At 39.3% G+C, this 16,893-nt stretch overlaps 1 protein-coding gene across 8 annotated transcripts in view; it reads left to right on the forward strand.

Moving 5' to 3' along the window:
- The window catches only part of AAK1 (AP2 associated kinase 1), a 1,655,011-nt gene that overhangs the window by 240,716 nt on the left and 1,397,402 nt on the right, over positions 1-16,893 (forward strand). For all 8 annotated transcript variants that reach the window (XM_044083018.1, XM_044083021.1, XM_044083020.1 and 5 more), the window contains exon 2: positions 261-379. In XM_044083018.1, coding sequence (XP_043938953.1) covers positions 261-379 — 119 coding nt within the window. The remainder of the gene's footprint in view (positions 1-260; positions 380-16,893) is intronic.

Consider the following 16,893-nt stretch of genomic DNA (forward strand, 5'->3'; position numbering starts at 1 on the left):
CCCATGCACCCTTTTTTAGCAGTGTTGATGGTATTGATAGAGTAATGCATAACTGGTTGCAATAACTTTTGCATATTCTGTATCTGTAGAATTTCAAAATTAAGGAGTTTGACTGAGATAAGCTGCACAGATTCCATGTTTCATTGAAAACACTATCTTGACCTTTTTAACAAGGTTGACAAAGGTGCTGATTTCATTAACATACTACGTTTTTTCGGTGAACATTATTTGCTGATTTTTTTTTTTTTTCTCTTTTACAGGAGGATTTGCTCTAGTGTTCTTGGTACGGACCCATAATGGAATGCGATGTGCTTTAAAACGAATGTATGTAAATAATGAATATGATCTGCAAGTGTGCAAGAGGGAGATACAGATCATGGTACGTAGAACACGATTAAGTTAATCCCCTTTGATAATGATACTGATTTTCAAACTTGTTCATTTGGCAGAAATATCTTTTGAAAAGATTACTGTACATGTTCTTTGTGAGCATTGGTTTTTGTGAAAGTCATTTGAGCTAAAAATCTGGAAATTGTAATCAAATTCTTATTTTACAGACTTTTCATGTTGCTTTGAAGGTCTTGTGTGTCTTGTATTGAACTTGTTTCATAACTTACAGAGGTTCATAAGTTCATAGATTAGTACTAGACTAATTGTCCTTGTGGGCCATTTTAAGCCTAGCTAATTAACCCATGTGAGAATCAAACCCTGCACCTTGTGTTAGTAAGGTAAACACTTAACAGTTGTGGTAACTTCCCAACCCTTTGATGTTGTACACACTATATACTGAGCGAGAGAACTGTGTGTGTGTGTGTGTGTGTGTGTGTGTGTGTGTACATATATGTGTATGTGTATTTGTGTGCGTGTGTGTATCTATGTAATATATATCTGTGTGCGTGTGTATATGGGTCTACTTGAGCAGACATAATTTTCACTGACCCGGATCTTATTTTACAGAGATAGCAACACAAAACTGTCACTAAATCGAAACTACACAGCACCGAAATTTTTAATTGGGAAATGAGACACTTGGCCAACATGGTGAAATTTGACCTTTTCCTCATTGTAGTGCAATCTTGGAGTTGGTATATTTAGTTGGGTGGGGGGGTGGGGGACACAGGGTGGGTTTGACATAGTGTGGTGTATGTTCAGTTTTATTGTTGGCCAAGTGTCTCATTTCCCTGTTAAAATTTCAGTAGTATGTAGTTTTGTTTTAGTGACAGTTCAGTGTTATCGTCTCGGTAAAATAAAATTGGGTAAGTGAAAATTCAGTCTACTCAACTGTGTATGTATGTGTGTGTATATGTATATGTGTGTGTGTATATATATCTATATCTATATATATATATATATATATATATATAGTGTAATCGGAGAATCAGGAGAACTCACTTGTTCTGTCATCTGCAACTCAATAGTGACTTCACTGAAGAAAAATCATGTAGCTGAAACTCAGCTGATCACAAAAGAAAAACAAACACTGCGAATTAGTCACTTTGCGAATCAGTTAATTAAAAATAAATTCCAGCACTAACACCAGACAAACTTTTTCTGAATGGTGGTACTGTTAGGAAAAGTGATTTTTTTTTTTGTACGGTTTTGTGTAGGGTTTGGAGTTAGGGCAGGGGTTAGTGATAACACACACTGGTAAGGTGGGCAGAGGGTCTTAATTCCAATTATGTACATTACTTTACTAGAAACTGTTTCCTCTAGCAGTGCCACTACAAAGGACACTGTAAATTACACAAACACAACACTGAAACTGTCCCCCTCTCTAGCCATTACAGTAACCCTGACCTACCAACACACACACACACACACACACACACTTAACCCTAATGCCAAAACATTAAGCATATCTTAAAGTTTTTGCATTAAGACACACATCCCCACTTACCTTAATCGAAAGCACATTCCATGTAAAATAAAAACACCTTGCCTTTATTGAATTTGGAAAAACCTATACTCAAAATCAGTGTTCAACAGTTCATTCTGTTGATGAAATCAGCATTTGACAGAATGAACTGCAACCATATATAATATAGGTTTTCTGACATTGTACAGAAGACCACAAGTTCATCAGTCAAAATACCGAGGTAGTCATACAGAAACACTGACACATTTAACTCTTGGACTTTTCCGCCTGCAGGCCCTATGTTGGCACTCATTCCAGGGTCTGCAACAGTAGGGTGGCTTAGTATTCAATCTTTGTAGTCCTGAGTCCTGATATTTAATTGATTCTAGAAGATTGTCTGTGAATTCGGGTTGATTAACTTGTGGTGTTCATTATAGTGTAGTAAACACACATGCATGTGTGTGTGTGTGTGTATGTATAAGTATTATATATATATATATATATATATATATATATATATATATATATATATATATATATATACACATTGTATGCGTATGTTTAGATATGTATATTTGTGTATGTGTATATAAATAGATATGTACACATAAGCGCACACACACACACACACACACACACACACACACCTATAAATATGATGCATAAACATACTTGTCACTGCATCCAGCAAACATTTATTCACAAGATGATAACAAGAAACTTAAATTCTTGCAGTTTTAAGGTGTCAGCCGTACTTAAGCGGATTCTTTATTTTATTTATTTATTTTCCATTTGTTAACCGGGCTAGTCTAGCTGGATACATGTCCATTTTCAGTAGAGGCCCGGGGAGAAAAGCTCCACACAAAATTTAAGCATACTAACAATATACATTTAGTAATAAGTACAACACAAAAAAAACCTAAGGCACTAGAAGCAAAAATGTAAAAATTGTACTAGGTCATTAAAAGTGGATATTAAAAAGCTCAGATTAGCTATAAGTTTTAGAAAAATGTCAAAGAGAGAGATGTAAAGCAGGAGATGTGAAGGAATTAATGTAGAAATACAAGAGAGGGAAAGAGTGAGAAAACAGTAGTCAAGTAAAGTGACAAGTTAGGGAGATAGTGGAGAGGGTGGTGGAGAGAAAGTAGGAGTGACTGTAACCTTCTTACAGTGAGAGATCAGACAAAATGCAGAGTGGAGGTAACCAACCTTTATAATTGCCTTAAGTAATAAATGAGCAAAATGACATCATAAATGGCATGCTTACAGAAGATTTTAACAATATGGATAGTAGCGGTGCAGCAGATAGCGTTGCCACCTCACAGCAAGAGGTTCTCTGGTTTGATTCTCATCTGGGGTGCCTTCTCTTTGGAGTCTGCATGTCTTCCCTGTGTTCACATGGGTTTCCTCCAACATTCCTAGGGCCTTTAGTAAGTGGATTGGACACTCTAAGTTGGCTATAGCTGTGAGTGTGCATGCGAGTGTGTGGTATGGGAAAACAGTTGTGGCAGGGCCAGCCACCTAGCGGTGAGAGTCTTGGCTGTAGATGATTACCACTGTTGGTCACACCTCTACCCCATGTGTTAGTGGGGAAAAAGGATTGTGGATGGATGACTATATCTCGACATTAAGATCACATATTTTCTTTTATGGGTGAGGAATCTGTCTGTGCAGAGTGACCGCTACTAGTGTCGGATAACCTGTGGAGTTTGATGGTGATACATGCATACATGTAATTTTATTGTCTGGCTACTTCATTGTATAATACTTTGCCATTGCTTTTTCTCTGTAGGCAGTTATTACACTAGTAGACTGCATGTCAGAAGTACCTCCAGAATGGCTACCTGACAACACAGCAACCACAGGTTGTCAGTGGTAATATGATTAATCTGAAAATCAACCTCAAACATGCTTACACCAAAAAAAAAATCATCAAAAAATTCCTCCTTAAGTTGAATGAACTACTCTAGCAGCTGATAACCTTCCAAAAAGAGTATATCAAATTAAGAGCTGAGGCCTTAGCATGTTGAGTTGCCATCCTTGTCAATAGACACATCACCAAATTGTGTTCTGAAATATGGAAACAATTCTACATCGTACCACTATCAAAGGAGGAAACTGTGATGAGCTAGGCAAGTAACCAGCCCATAGTTATACTTCCTTCTCTCTCTCAATTCCTAGAGCATTGCATGCACATTCAAATCCTCCAATATCTGCTTAGAAATAATCTCCTTTTAGCTAACAGACATGGTTTCTGCTCCCCACCATAGCACCAGTACTGCTTTGCTGTGCCCTCATTCCTGGACAGTGTCAGTCATTATTGCAATGTTGGATATTCAGTCACAGACTTTATTTATTTATTTTTTTTTACCTCTCTAAGGCATTCAGTACTATTCCACACTCAAAAACCGATTCAAAGTTCAGCAGACCTTAACTTATTTCATACAACAGTGCCATAGTTCGAGCTAAGTAATCCCACCCAAACAGAAATGTGGAAAAACACATGCTTTTTCTCCTTCCCACTCACTTTAGGTGTCCCCCAAATGGTCTGTTCTTGGACCCTTGCTATTCATCTTGTACATAAATAAGCTTTACGCTGTCTCATTTCCATCCACTATGATTTATATAATGCTACAATAATTTGCTGCGCCCCCGCATTGGAACAGCTACAGACCATTACTCAGGAATTCCTACTCTGCAGTAGAGCAGTGGGAAGGATGGCACTCTCCTTGCATTTCATGCTAAAATAAACAGTGCACTTCATCTCTCAAACCAGTTCCCAAAAATCAAATAGTTTAACTTCCTCTCCTAAATCATTAAGATTGAGCAGGTTTGCAACACCAAGTTAGTTGGTATAACAGTTGATTGTAATAAGCTCAAGTTTGATATTCTTATACATGATGTCATAAAGAAATTCACCAAAGACTGGGAGCTGTTTATACAGCCAAGCCATTTATACTGGCATAGGTTGTAAATCTACTGCACATGCTTAAATCTTACCAACACTCCCTTTACACTACCCTGACCCTCATTAAACTACGCAAAAGCTTCCTAGGAAAGTTTGAATAATGTTGCAGTAAATACACTGCTAATTTGCCTAATGGATCCCATCACTGCCTTGAACTCTTAAAATAAATGAATAAATAAATAAACTGGATAAAATTACCAAAGTATCTTAAATTCCTTCAGATAAAATTGTTTGTTCCATACTTCACCAGACAGATGAGTGCCCTTCCCTCAATACCCTCTTGCAGTGATAAAACCATAGCAGGTCTTTCTTTTCTAAAAATAAATGCCTCGGTCAGCATTTTAAGTTCCAGAAATCATCAGGGAATGCTGTATACCTGCAAGATATGGAATGCCATACCCAGCCCACTTAAGGAAATAAGACGATAAGCTTACCTTTAAGAGATGTCTCCATTTTTATTTTCTAAATGCTTTATGATGTCTCTGCTCTGTCTCAGCTGGCTGACGTGCTATCCCCTGTACACTTCCTGATTAAATATTCCACTCTTGTCCTTACCATCACACTTTTTAAGCATCTTTTTTTTAATTATCACTTAATACAAAGGCACACATTAATAGAAAATAAAACAAACCATGTTAACCTGTTTCCCATTTACTTACATTATACATTACATATGGGTTCTTTCTTTATAACAGCTGACATTCAGTCCAGCATTACATAAATTGATCAATTCTTGCCTTCCCTTAAACCTCACTCCTCCTCTAAGCACTACTCTGCATATATTGTCCCCACAAGTTCCATTTATTTTTATGTATTTTCTTCTTTCCCTTTTCTAAAGATTTCTCTTCCAGTTCTTCATGTACAGTAGGTTTAGATTTTAATTTCCATTTTATAGTAATGGATTTTTTGGCAATCAACAGAATTAAACTTAAGGCCTTGTGTCTAAGCAATTTAGGTCCTGTACTTCACTCAGAGCAGTATTTTCCTTAGTTGCAGCCATTTGCCTTTCAAGTGTTTCTGACTGACAACTTTGTAGGGAAATTTTAAAGTCTGCCATCTGATTAACTCCTAAAACAGTTTACAGTTACCTTGTTCATCTCAGTCATGTCCCCTACATTTGCTATCTACCCGAAGAAAAAAATTGTTGAAGTCAGCTTGGGGTATAAAAATACCTCTGCAAAAACTTTCAGGGAAAAATTCTAAACCATCTGGACTTCTTTTTCATACTTGGGAGCCATACATATTGCCCTTCCATCGTTCACTTGTAAATTGCTTTTCCAGTATGTCTTTCCAGTTTTTTAACCTCTTCCATATCTCTGAAGTATTCCTTCAAATCAGTAAATTCTCTTTAAATTACCATACTAATTATATCTTTGAATTTGAGTCCTGTATTTTCTTTGCCAATTGCTCTAAATATAAAGAAAATAACAAAGGGGAAAGAGAACATTCCTGCCTGGTTCCTCTGTTCAAACACAAGTTATTGGCGAGGAACCCTCCCAATTTAATTCTTGCCTCTGATCATTCATATGTCCTAGTTAACCTTAATATATCAGGAAATGTATTTATTTATTTAAATTTGTTGACCGGGAGTGTCCGACTGGACGTAGGTCCATTTTCAGTGGAGGCCCGGGGAGAAAAGCTCCACAGTTGAAATAAACAGACAGTATTTACATTGGATTACATAGTGATTAACAATTTACATAGCAATTACTTGCAACATATTTACAGATGAAGAACATAGTACAACAGCAGGCAACTAGAATCTTTATCTGTGAAGTGCATACCAGACATTAACAAATGTTACAAGAAGAAGAAGAAGTTTGTGCTGTATAATAAGTACTGGCTTATGAGCATCTGAGTTTGCTATAATCAATGTAGTTAGTGGAGTGGAAAGAAAAGGTAGTGGTTGGATGGGGTGGATGATATTAGAGTGGGAGTTGCAAGGGCATAGCTAGCATGTTTTTAGTTGCGCTTTTAGTAAAGTTTTGAAGTGGGTGCATGATGGTATGGAGGTAATTGTGGGTGGGAGTGAGTTCCATAATTTGGCTATGGCGCAAGAGAATAGTGCTTCACCAGCAGAGTTATTGGCTTTAGTGATCTGCAAGTGATTTTTGCTGCTGGATCTTAGTGGTCTGGTGGTGCGATAGGGTTGGAGTAGATTCTGGAGGGATGGGACATTTAGTGGATGGTTTACTAGTTTGTGGGCGAGTAAGAGTTGATACCATTGAAGGAGGTGAGGGAGTTCAAGCCAGCCCAGTTCAGCAAGTGAGAGACAGTGGTGACTACGGTAGGATGCCCCTGCGGCGAATTTGGCGATTTTGTTGTAGCAGGTCTCTAGCTTGTTTAGATCACATTGCCTTAGGTTGGTATATATTGGAGAGGCATAAAGTAGGGTGGAGATAAGGTGGGAATTTGCTATTGAAATCTTTGCTGCTTTGGTGAGAAATTGCTTATTTCTGTATAACGCTTCTAGTTTTTTGTGGACTTTTTTTTATAGTCATGGATATGTGAATGTCAAATTTTAGTTTATTGTCTTTTTCCACTCCTAGCAATTTGGTATGTTCAGTTGGGTATGTAGTGGTGTTGTCTTTTGTTGTGATGTTAAAGTGAGAATTGTTTTGAGTATGTTTGGTGGGTTGGAAGATGAGTAGTTTAGTTTTGTTTGGGTTGAGTATTAATCGGGCATCGGATAACCATGTTTCAACAGAGGAAAAGGCTTCCTGCGTGACTTTTTGCAGTTTTGGTAGGGACTGGGCTGAGCAGATGATGGTCGAGTCATCTGCGTATTGTATGTGTGTGCCATGTTTGGTGGCAGAAGCTAGATTATTGGTGTAAACTGAGAAGAGTAGGGGTCTAAGGATGGATCCTTGGGGAACCCCTATGGAGACAGGTAGTTGGGGAGATATGTAATTCTGCCATACAATGGATTGTTGGCGGTCAGACAGGTAACTCTGAAACCAGTTGGTGACCGATTGTGAGAAGGATAGGTTATTGAGGACAGAGATGCAACTGCTTCCATTGCTTCTACTCATAAAATCTCATTTTACTCTGACGGATGCTTTCTCTGTATCAAGGTCCATCAGCAGCAGTATTCTTTTATGTTGTGCTTCCCTCTGGATCATCATTATTGGATGAATGCTATTAAATATTTGCCTTACCTCCCCAAACCACATTGATCTATATCTATTAATTTTGCCAATGCTTGTGCCATTTGTTTAGCTAGTGTAGTCATAAATGGTTTATAGTCATGGTTTAAAACTTTTGTGGTTCTTCTATATGAAGCTGGATCTGAAGCGTCTTTACTGTCTTTAGGTAATACAACCAGCCGCAACAGCTTCCTTTAAAGACGCTGAGCCTCCTCCTCATTTTCAAATGCTGTTAAAAATGTTCAGATCTTTAGCACTTTCTTCCCTTTTTAACTTGCACAGGAATACCAGTTGTGCCTGCTAACTTCCCTTCAGATGGAGTGTATATCACAGATTTCCTCTCATGAGCTCCAAACTTAACTGTTAGTTGTTCAGCCTCATCTTCCTGTAGGCATAATTAAGTCTACAACAAATTGTTCTATCTGTACTCTGTTTCCATATTTTTCTGCTTTACATAAATAGTCATAAAATTTCTGAAATGTCTGTAATACCTCTGTAGGATGTCTGGTTATTTTCCTTGTTATAGGCTCCCTACAGTTAGTGACAACCCCTTTTTCTTTCTGCTGCTTAAATCGTTATGCTGTAAGTTTTGCACTCTGTTTAATAGCATTCTAAACTCATGCATATTATCCATATACTTATTTTTCTCTTTAGTGTTCTGTATTTGCTCCTTCTGTGAGTTTACATTATCCTACAATATTTTATCAGTTCCACTAAATAATTGATATTACTTAACCGTATTTCTTTCTCTTCACTTGTTCGTTTTTTTCCCAGATATGTCTCTTGCAGCATTGCTAGTTGCATTATGTATTTCTTTATATAATTCAATTCGCTTTCCTTTTTTGCCTATACTTTTAGGCCATTTACACTCCAAATTAATATGGATAACATAGTCATTATGATAAAAAGCTGTTGTTCCCACCTATTGTACATGATGGATTTTTGATTGCTTATTTCTGATTTTTGTCTTGCTACACACACTGTTTGCCAGGCTGATCATCATCTTACTATTACTCTTGACTAATTATATCTTCCTCTCTCATCTCACATTCAAGTTCACTTTCTCCACATGTGTCAACACCACATCTGCCTTCCTTATGATCAAAGCACTACTACTTTGTAGTCTGTTACATTATTACTGCTTTGGAACCCTCAAATATTGAAAACCGCTTTTAAAGTTTACTTACTTACTGACTTTGTATTGTAATATTTTTAGGTCATTGTAAGACTTGTTTATATATATATATGTTTGTAACTATGAAATATTTCAAACATACACAAATTAATTTTGCCTAATTGTCATGGTAGCTCAACTAAGATGCACTTAAAATGTTTTATGTTATGGTACTTTTCTCCATGGGCCTCTGCAGAAAATCTGTCTTGCATGGACCAGTCTGACAATCCCAGTAAACAAATGGAATAAATAAAGATGGTCGCACATCTGGCAACTGCATGAGGTGACAAAACTGACCCAGATTATACAACTGCATATGCACATACATGTAGTCACACGGAACTACACACGTTTTCCAAAAAAAAAAAAAAAATCATTCAGCAAAGTCCATTTAAATTACTCAAAGCAACTAAGTTTTCATGCTTTATTGCTACTTGTGACTTCAAGGATTCTAGATAGCAATTTTAATAATGAGACGTGATTTATGAAAACATAGTTACACTACAACAGTTTTGCTGTTTTACTAATTTGTTAGGCTTACTTATGAACTTGAGTAAATTTACTGATGACTCCCTATTGAAATGTCAGTGTCACTCGTAGCGCGGAGTGCTGACAAGCTAAAAAGAAAAAAAATGAAACTGCAGGAGAAGAGCAAATCTCAAACATCATTCTTCTCATTTAAACTTCTTTTTTGCAGGGTGTGGCCCCCCTCCCCGACTTTCCCCCTGAACTTGTATACTAACTCCATACTGTGGAGAAAAGGTGATATTCCGGGAAGTGGTCATCTCAGACTTGGCATATGTTAGCCTGTTTTTTCAGACATTCAGTCTCCATGTTTTGGGACTTGATGTAGCAGGTCCTGACATTTATTTACCTTTGACTACAGTTGTACTACTGCTTGGCATCCACAAATTAGGTTCCATAACTGTACTGTTTTGTGTTACTAAGTGTGCGAGTACCTCTGATAAATCAAGTAAAGAAATTAACATTCTCACAACACACAGTATCCGCAGCTGATCTTTGTTGTTGGCCACCCTTCATACTCAACCTTCCTGTAAACATAAAGAAGCAATGGCATAAATTGGTAGCTATTCCATGATGATTGCTGTATTTGTTGGGTGACTTTTTTTGTTTTAACTGGTGATCCCTCCCCCAGTCAAGCAGTTTTCCATCACTGCTGTATTGACTTTTGTTATTCTACCAGGTCCAAGCTCTTAACTTATAAGCTGTTTTACATTTGCCTAGAGTGGTGCCATCATTCTAGGAGGCCAGTGTTTTTCTTTAGCCCCAAGTCCCTTACTTATCATAATTTGGCCAATGTGCAGTAGGGAGTAGCCTGAGTGTCTTCATCCCTGTGGCTATACAATGTCTGCTTCTGTCCCTCTCCCCACCTGTCTAACTTGGTGTCTTCTCTTTCAGCTCTGACTTCTACCCTCACCCAGGATAGGCTCATCCATCCTTCCCTGCGTACACCATCAAGCACTGGAGTTTCTAATCAAATTCTGGCTGCGTCAGCTGTAGTGTCGACTTGATTTCTTTTTGCCACTGGTGAAACTGTTGGTAGACTTTCTTGCAGTAGCCATTCAAAAGCCTACAAGGAAATGTTTGGAAGTTTTCAGTGACAGACAACTGTGGTATATCAAATCAGAATACCACCCCCTTCCATGTGATGACCATTTTACACTGCATGGATAGTAAATCATGCCAGCTTGTAGGTGCTGCTTTATTAACTGTTTTTAGGTATGCATTTTTACCAGCATTTCCAAAATTAGACTTTGAAAGCTTTGAGTGTACTCTTTTCAAGAATATAAGGAAGTCTGCTGTAAAGATGAGTGTACTCTTACAAGATACCCAGGAACTTTGCTTTCCAGATGACTACTGTTGTAGGAGGTAGTATGATGCATTAAATGTGATGTACTTAATCTTGAAATTGTTAAAAGAAAATGCATATAAGGATTTACCAAAGAGAAATAGACATGAGATTCTTGAACTTTACTTTCTCGGGTGGCTGAGAAGTAAATTGTGTTTAGCCTTCAAGGGCTTTCACGATGAAACACTTAGGGTGATAAAGCATTTAGAAACTCTTTCAGCCTGCAGCTACTTCAAGTGGAGGGCAGGTTACATACAACTTAGGTGTAGAACTAGCCAAAGAACAAAGTTAATCACACAGTCACTGGCAAAATCGTGGGACAAATTACTTCTGAGTATTAGACAGAGAGCAGCTAGATGGATGGATTCAAAAGATCATTAGACACATGGATGTGATCTTTTGTGTATTCATGAATCCCGGAGTTTGGCTTATTTACTGTTAGTTTTTTTTTTTTTACCACAAAACTAAGAAGTAAGCCAAAAGGGCTTGGGTTCTGGGATATGTCATACCTGTTCAAAACTGGCTTATGTCACACATCCGTCATAGTGTGTGCATCTCCCATTTGATAATGTCTTCCTGTGGACTCACCCTTTTGCTTTAGGTCTTCTATAAAGCATTTTCTCAAGGGGGGAATCTTCCATCTTAGACTTTTTCAAGAAAAGTGTTGCACCATGGAATCTAAAATGTCTCCAAGTTAACTGTGACTGTTTTTGATCCAGCTGCTTTAACTGCTCTGCAGTTTCTTTAAAGATGTGGTTGCAGGTGGCTATTACCTCTGCTAGAATTTCTGAACTTTAGTGCTTAATGTATAAAAACCCAGCCACTGGGGATGCACAAGCCATTGCATTTCTTTGTGCCGGTCCCAAGCCCGGATAAATGGGGAGGGTTGCGTCAGGAAGGGCATCCGGCGTAAAATTTTACCAAATCATACATGTGGACAACAGTACAGATAAATGGAAACAGATGATCCGCTATGGCAACCCCTAACGGGAGCAGCCGAAAGAAGAAGAGGAGTGCTTAATGTATAAAGAACCCTTAGTGTTCTACCAGAATGGATTTATCCCTTCATACTTACATTTCTTCCACTCCTAATGTGCCTTCCGTACTGTCATTTAATCAAGCCTTTCAGTTAACAGTTTTCTTTCTAACTCCACAGAACAGAGGTGAAAAGATCTTCCATTTCTTTGATGTGCATATATAGCTGAGATCTTATTTGCACAGGACCAAAGAATTCAGGAAGACTGAGTTTTCTCTCCTTTACAAAAAGGAAAGAAGGGAAACTAGTAAACAAATGAATCCATTCTGAAATTGCCTGTTACATTTCTTATTTTTGCACAATTTGTGGCATAGCTCTTCAAGGGCATGTCTAAGTCCATTCCACTAAAATTGTCGCCGCCTTCCTTAGAGGGTCACCATACAGTCTGCTCGTGCAGTAGCAGATGAGCATTGAACGTATTCTCTGGACTTTATAGTTTAGGAGTAAACCTCCAGGGCCAGGACATGATTACCTCTGATGTTCTGGCCTTAATTTCCTTATTTTAGTTTTCGTACCTTCTTGTGTTTCTGTATTTTGGGAATTTTCTCAAAAGTAAAGCCTGGAGCAGTGAATGCTATGATGAATGTAATACAGCTATAGTAAATTCACTGTTGCAGTTCGGCTACCTTACCCCCTGTCTGAATTGTGTTCCTGTTCCACAGTGGATGGGGTAGCCTCTTTTCTGTTCCCTACCAAGACCCCTCCATCTTCTCTGTGTTTTTTCCTGGAAAGAGAGAGAGAGAGATTGTGAACCTCTGGGGTGGGCTTGAAGCTGCTTCCGTGTGGTCAACTCTGGTTAGCTCACCTAACTGGTTTTAGATTAAGCAAGAAAGATCTGAAGATGGTGTCCGAGAATCTCTCTAGAAGCCCTCTGATGAAACCCTGGGGAAAGTTAAAACTTTCTCAGCCTGGCTGGCCAGTCGAGCTACCTGCAGACAGGAATTGACAACTAAGGACTGCAACAGTGGATTTACTTTGAACATCTACATTTATGGCAAGTTCCTAACACAACCATACTGTCTTTATGATCCAAGGTTGTACACTGCCCCTCCATGCCATTCTAGTCTGTTACCAGAGGCCTACTTTAGGTGTTGTGAGATGATGCTTCTACATGGCAGTGAAGTTAGGGTATGTTTAGAACTTCCTGTTCTCTTCCACGTTTATTGTTAGTTGTTAAACTGTATCTAGAGTCAGGAGGAGGAAAGTTTTATTTTGGGAATGAGGGAAGAGCTCAAGATTAAGAGCGTTCCACAAATGATGGATTGTGAAGATCTGTCATTTTCGTAAGTAAATATCTTTTTTTTTTTTCTAAACCACAGAAGGATTTGGAAAAAAATTCTGCATGGATTAAATGTGCAGAGATAGCTGATATTTTACTTGTACAAAGCAAAATAAATTAAAACTAGAGCCGTTTGTTCGTAAAAGGCTGGGAGGGAGGGGAGTTGACAAGCAAGTATTTTAATGCCTGGTACACTGTGTCTGTTAGATGTCCTTCCATTTCACTGTTGCAGTATTCATTACAGTAGGGATCCCCTGCCAAGGGCAGCCCGGCATCCAGACAGTATACCAAAGCCTTTAGGTTGCTTTAAGGTATGCCGTTCATCACACATATGCTCCTCTCGTAGTGCAGGACATAAAGGTGAACATCTTTGCTGCCAGTCTGAAAGCCATCTCTATATCATCTATCTGAATGCCCATTCTATTGCTGGTTCAGCAAGCCATTTTTCTTTTTGTATTGTTGTTTGTGGGGTTTCATGTCAAGAAGGGTAAATGCCAGTGTCAGAGACAGATTCCCCATAAAGACCATCATGAGCAGTGCTTATTTTGTATTGACGCTACCCATGACCATATGTCCTGTTCAGTTTGTCAGGCCTTTGTTCATAAGCTAGTCCATAGTCAGCTTTCTTCCTTGGCCGTGTATTTGGAGAATCAACATCTTGAGCTTTTTTTATCTAAAGACTCGATGGAAGGAACTTCCCGCTCCAAGGGACAGCCATCTGTAAAGAAAGTCAAGAAGTCTGGGTCTGATTCTTCTGCTGAGCAGACTCTACTTGACGTCCCTCCTGAGGCAAGTTAAAGCCCGGAGATTTGCCCAGCTCCACCATTTTATTTTTCTTCAGCGACCCCCTCAGAGGCTAGCGTAAATCCAACCTTATGCAAGTCCTTGGAGGCCTTGCAGTCATCTGCTTTAGATGTTCAGGGGGAACTGCAGCTGATGATTGACAAGGGGCCTTGGAGTGTTCCTCCGATTTTGGTCAAGGAAGAAGTTCCGATTACTGTTATTGAATGCTGTCTAGGGTCTGACATCCCCTTGAAGGAAAAGCAAAAGGCTAAGCATATTTCTCCAGCTCCTAAGGACCCGGAGAATGAATGGCAAAATTTTCCTCAGGGGCTGTTTAGTGCTTTAAACCTACTCATGGGGTCACTATTCCAGCCCCCCCTGGATTCTCCACTCCCCTAAAAAGACCCAAGGAACAGGATTCCTTTGAGGAGGAGGTGGATTCAGATGAGGAATCCCTTGCTTATTCATCTCTGATTCCCTTTCCTTTAGACTATGGGTCTCAGGAAGTAGACTCTACTAGTACTCATGATGCAAATTTTTAAATGGGATTTTGCCCAAGTTTCTGAGGTACAGAAGAAGTATTATGAACTCCTGCAGATGGATTTTCCTAGATCTTCTGCTGTTCCTCCTGTTTTTGCTGCTTTGGATGCTTTTTCTGTTGCCCCCAAGAAACCTGATAGGTTTTATAGCGTGGCTGAGGACTGTAAATTTATATGTAGGTTCCGTTCAGGTGACCCTTCAGTTGCTACCTTCCAGTAATTTACTTCCTTCTGATAAAGACAGCAGAACTGTGGAAAGGCTTGGTAAGAAGGTTTATACCTCTGCTACCTTAGTTTTTAGGGCTGTCCGTTATCAGACCCATGTGTCCAGTTACATTCCAGCTCTTCTTTCCCAGGCCTGTCAGGTAATTTCTGATCTCCCAGACTCTGAAGGGAAAACTGTTGCTCTCTCTATTGGGCACTTTATCCAAGGTGGCTCGCTACACCGTTAAGTGTAGTTATAATGCAGCAAATGATGCTTCTAGGGGCGCTGTCTTTGATTCTGTGATTAGGAGGTATTCCTGTCTTCAGCTTCAACCTTTGCCTGATGATAATGCCAAGTTGATGGATGCTCCTCTGGACAACAAGAACTTGTTTAGTGAAGCTGCTCCTGATTTGTTTACATCTCTTCTGGATAAGGGCAAGGCCTTGCAGGAACTTGAATATGTTTTTGTTTCTCCAGTGCCTACATTTCAGAGAAATTACCCCAATAAGCCAGACTTTGTTCGTATATAATCTTGCCCTCCCCCAAGGATAAGAAGGGTGGGAAGCGGGCTCCTCCTGCTAAACCCACCCAAACTTCTCTACCACAGAAGTCTCCTTTTCCTGATAAACCAGGTGCTGTCTGACTCTTCTGTTCTCAGCAACATTACACTTTCTCTTATAGGTTCATGGGTAAGTACTAGGCTAACTGCCCTTGCGAGCCATTTTAAGCCTAACCATTTTCCCTTTTTGTGCTCAAAATAACCTATCCCATTTGGTTATAGATTGGCCTTACCCATTCCATGGTCAATAATTCTGTATTATCCCTGATAAGAATTACTGGGATCATAGCGTAGATAATTTGTCTTTCCCTTTATCATCTTGTGTAGTTAGATTACTCAAGATTCCTGAGCTCTGTCCACTATGTATTTCATAGTCTGGAAATCTCTTCCCCCTTTTACGGGCATTCCTCAGCCCCTTCAGGAACAGGTGCCTTTCTTTCCAGGAGTACTTTGGGATCTGTTGAAGTTCCAGTTTCACAAATGGGGAAGGGGTTTTACTCCAGAATGTTTTTTGGTGCCCAGGAAGGAGGGGGCACATGGTGACCTTTTCTGGACCTCTCATCTAAATACTTTTCTGAAGGCCTCCTCTTTTCAAATGTTATCCCTCCAGACTTTGTTCCCTCTTCTGCTTCCTCAGGCTTATCTGGTGTCTCTGGACCTCAAGGATGCTTATCTTCCTATCCCGATTCATCCCCTTTTCAGGAAGTTTTTATTTTCTGTTGTTTCCAGGTACTTTCAGTTATCTGCTTTGGCCTTTCTACTGCCCCAAGGCTATTCACCAAATGCCTTGCTCCTGTGATTGCTTTTTGCAGTGTTAGAAGGATCCAAGTCTTATTCTACTTGGTCGACCTCCTGTTTCAGGCATCCTCTACAGAGACTTTGTTGCAAAATCTTCATTTTGCAGTGTCCCTTCTGCACAGCCTGGGGTTCAAAATAAATTTCAAAAAGTTATTTGACTCCTTCTAAGGATCATGTTTTTCTGGGGTGCAGGATCCAGACTGTTCCTATGCTGGCACCCCTGCCTCCTCCCAAGGCCCTAATTCTCAATTCATTTTTTCAATCCCTTCTTCCTCTGACCTCAGTAACAGCAAAGGAATTTCTGAGAGCTCTGGGGTTCATGGCTTCCACCATTCCTATGCTCCCTTTTGCCAAACTCTACATGAGAAAACTTCAGAGGTTTCTAAAGTCAGTTTGGCTTCAGCATTCTCATCCCCTCAAAATTTTAATTCCTCCTCCATGTTTCAAGCAGGAACTTCAGTGGTGGATTCTTCCCTCTCAGACGCTTCATAAGTGGGGTGGGTAACAGTTTTCTGCTCCCTAAAGGTGCAGGAAGTCTGGTTGCCTCATCAACAGAAAGACCACATCAGCATCAAGGAGATGAGAGATCTTCTTCAGACTCTTCAGGCCTTTCATCCTCTTTTCTCCCAAGGGCGTCTCAAGGTATTTACATACAATACCACAGTGATGCGGTATTTCAAC

Source organism: Protopterus annectens, chromosome 9.part0 (genome assembly GCF_019279795.1).
Source record: "Protopterus annectens isolate FY-2018-M chromosome 9.part0, PAN1.0, whole genome shotgun sequence".
Taxonomy (NCBI): domain Eukaryota; kingdom Metazoa; phylum Chordata; order Ceratodontiformes; family Protopteridae; genus Protopterus; species Protopterus annectens.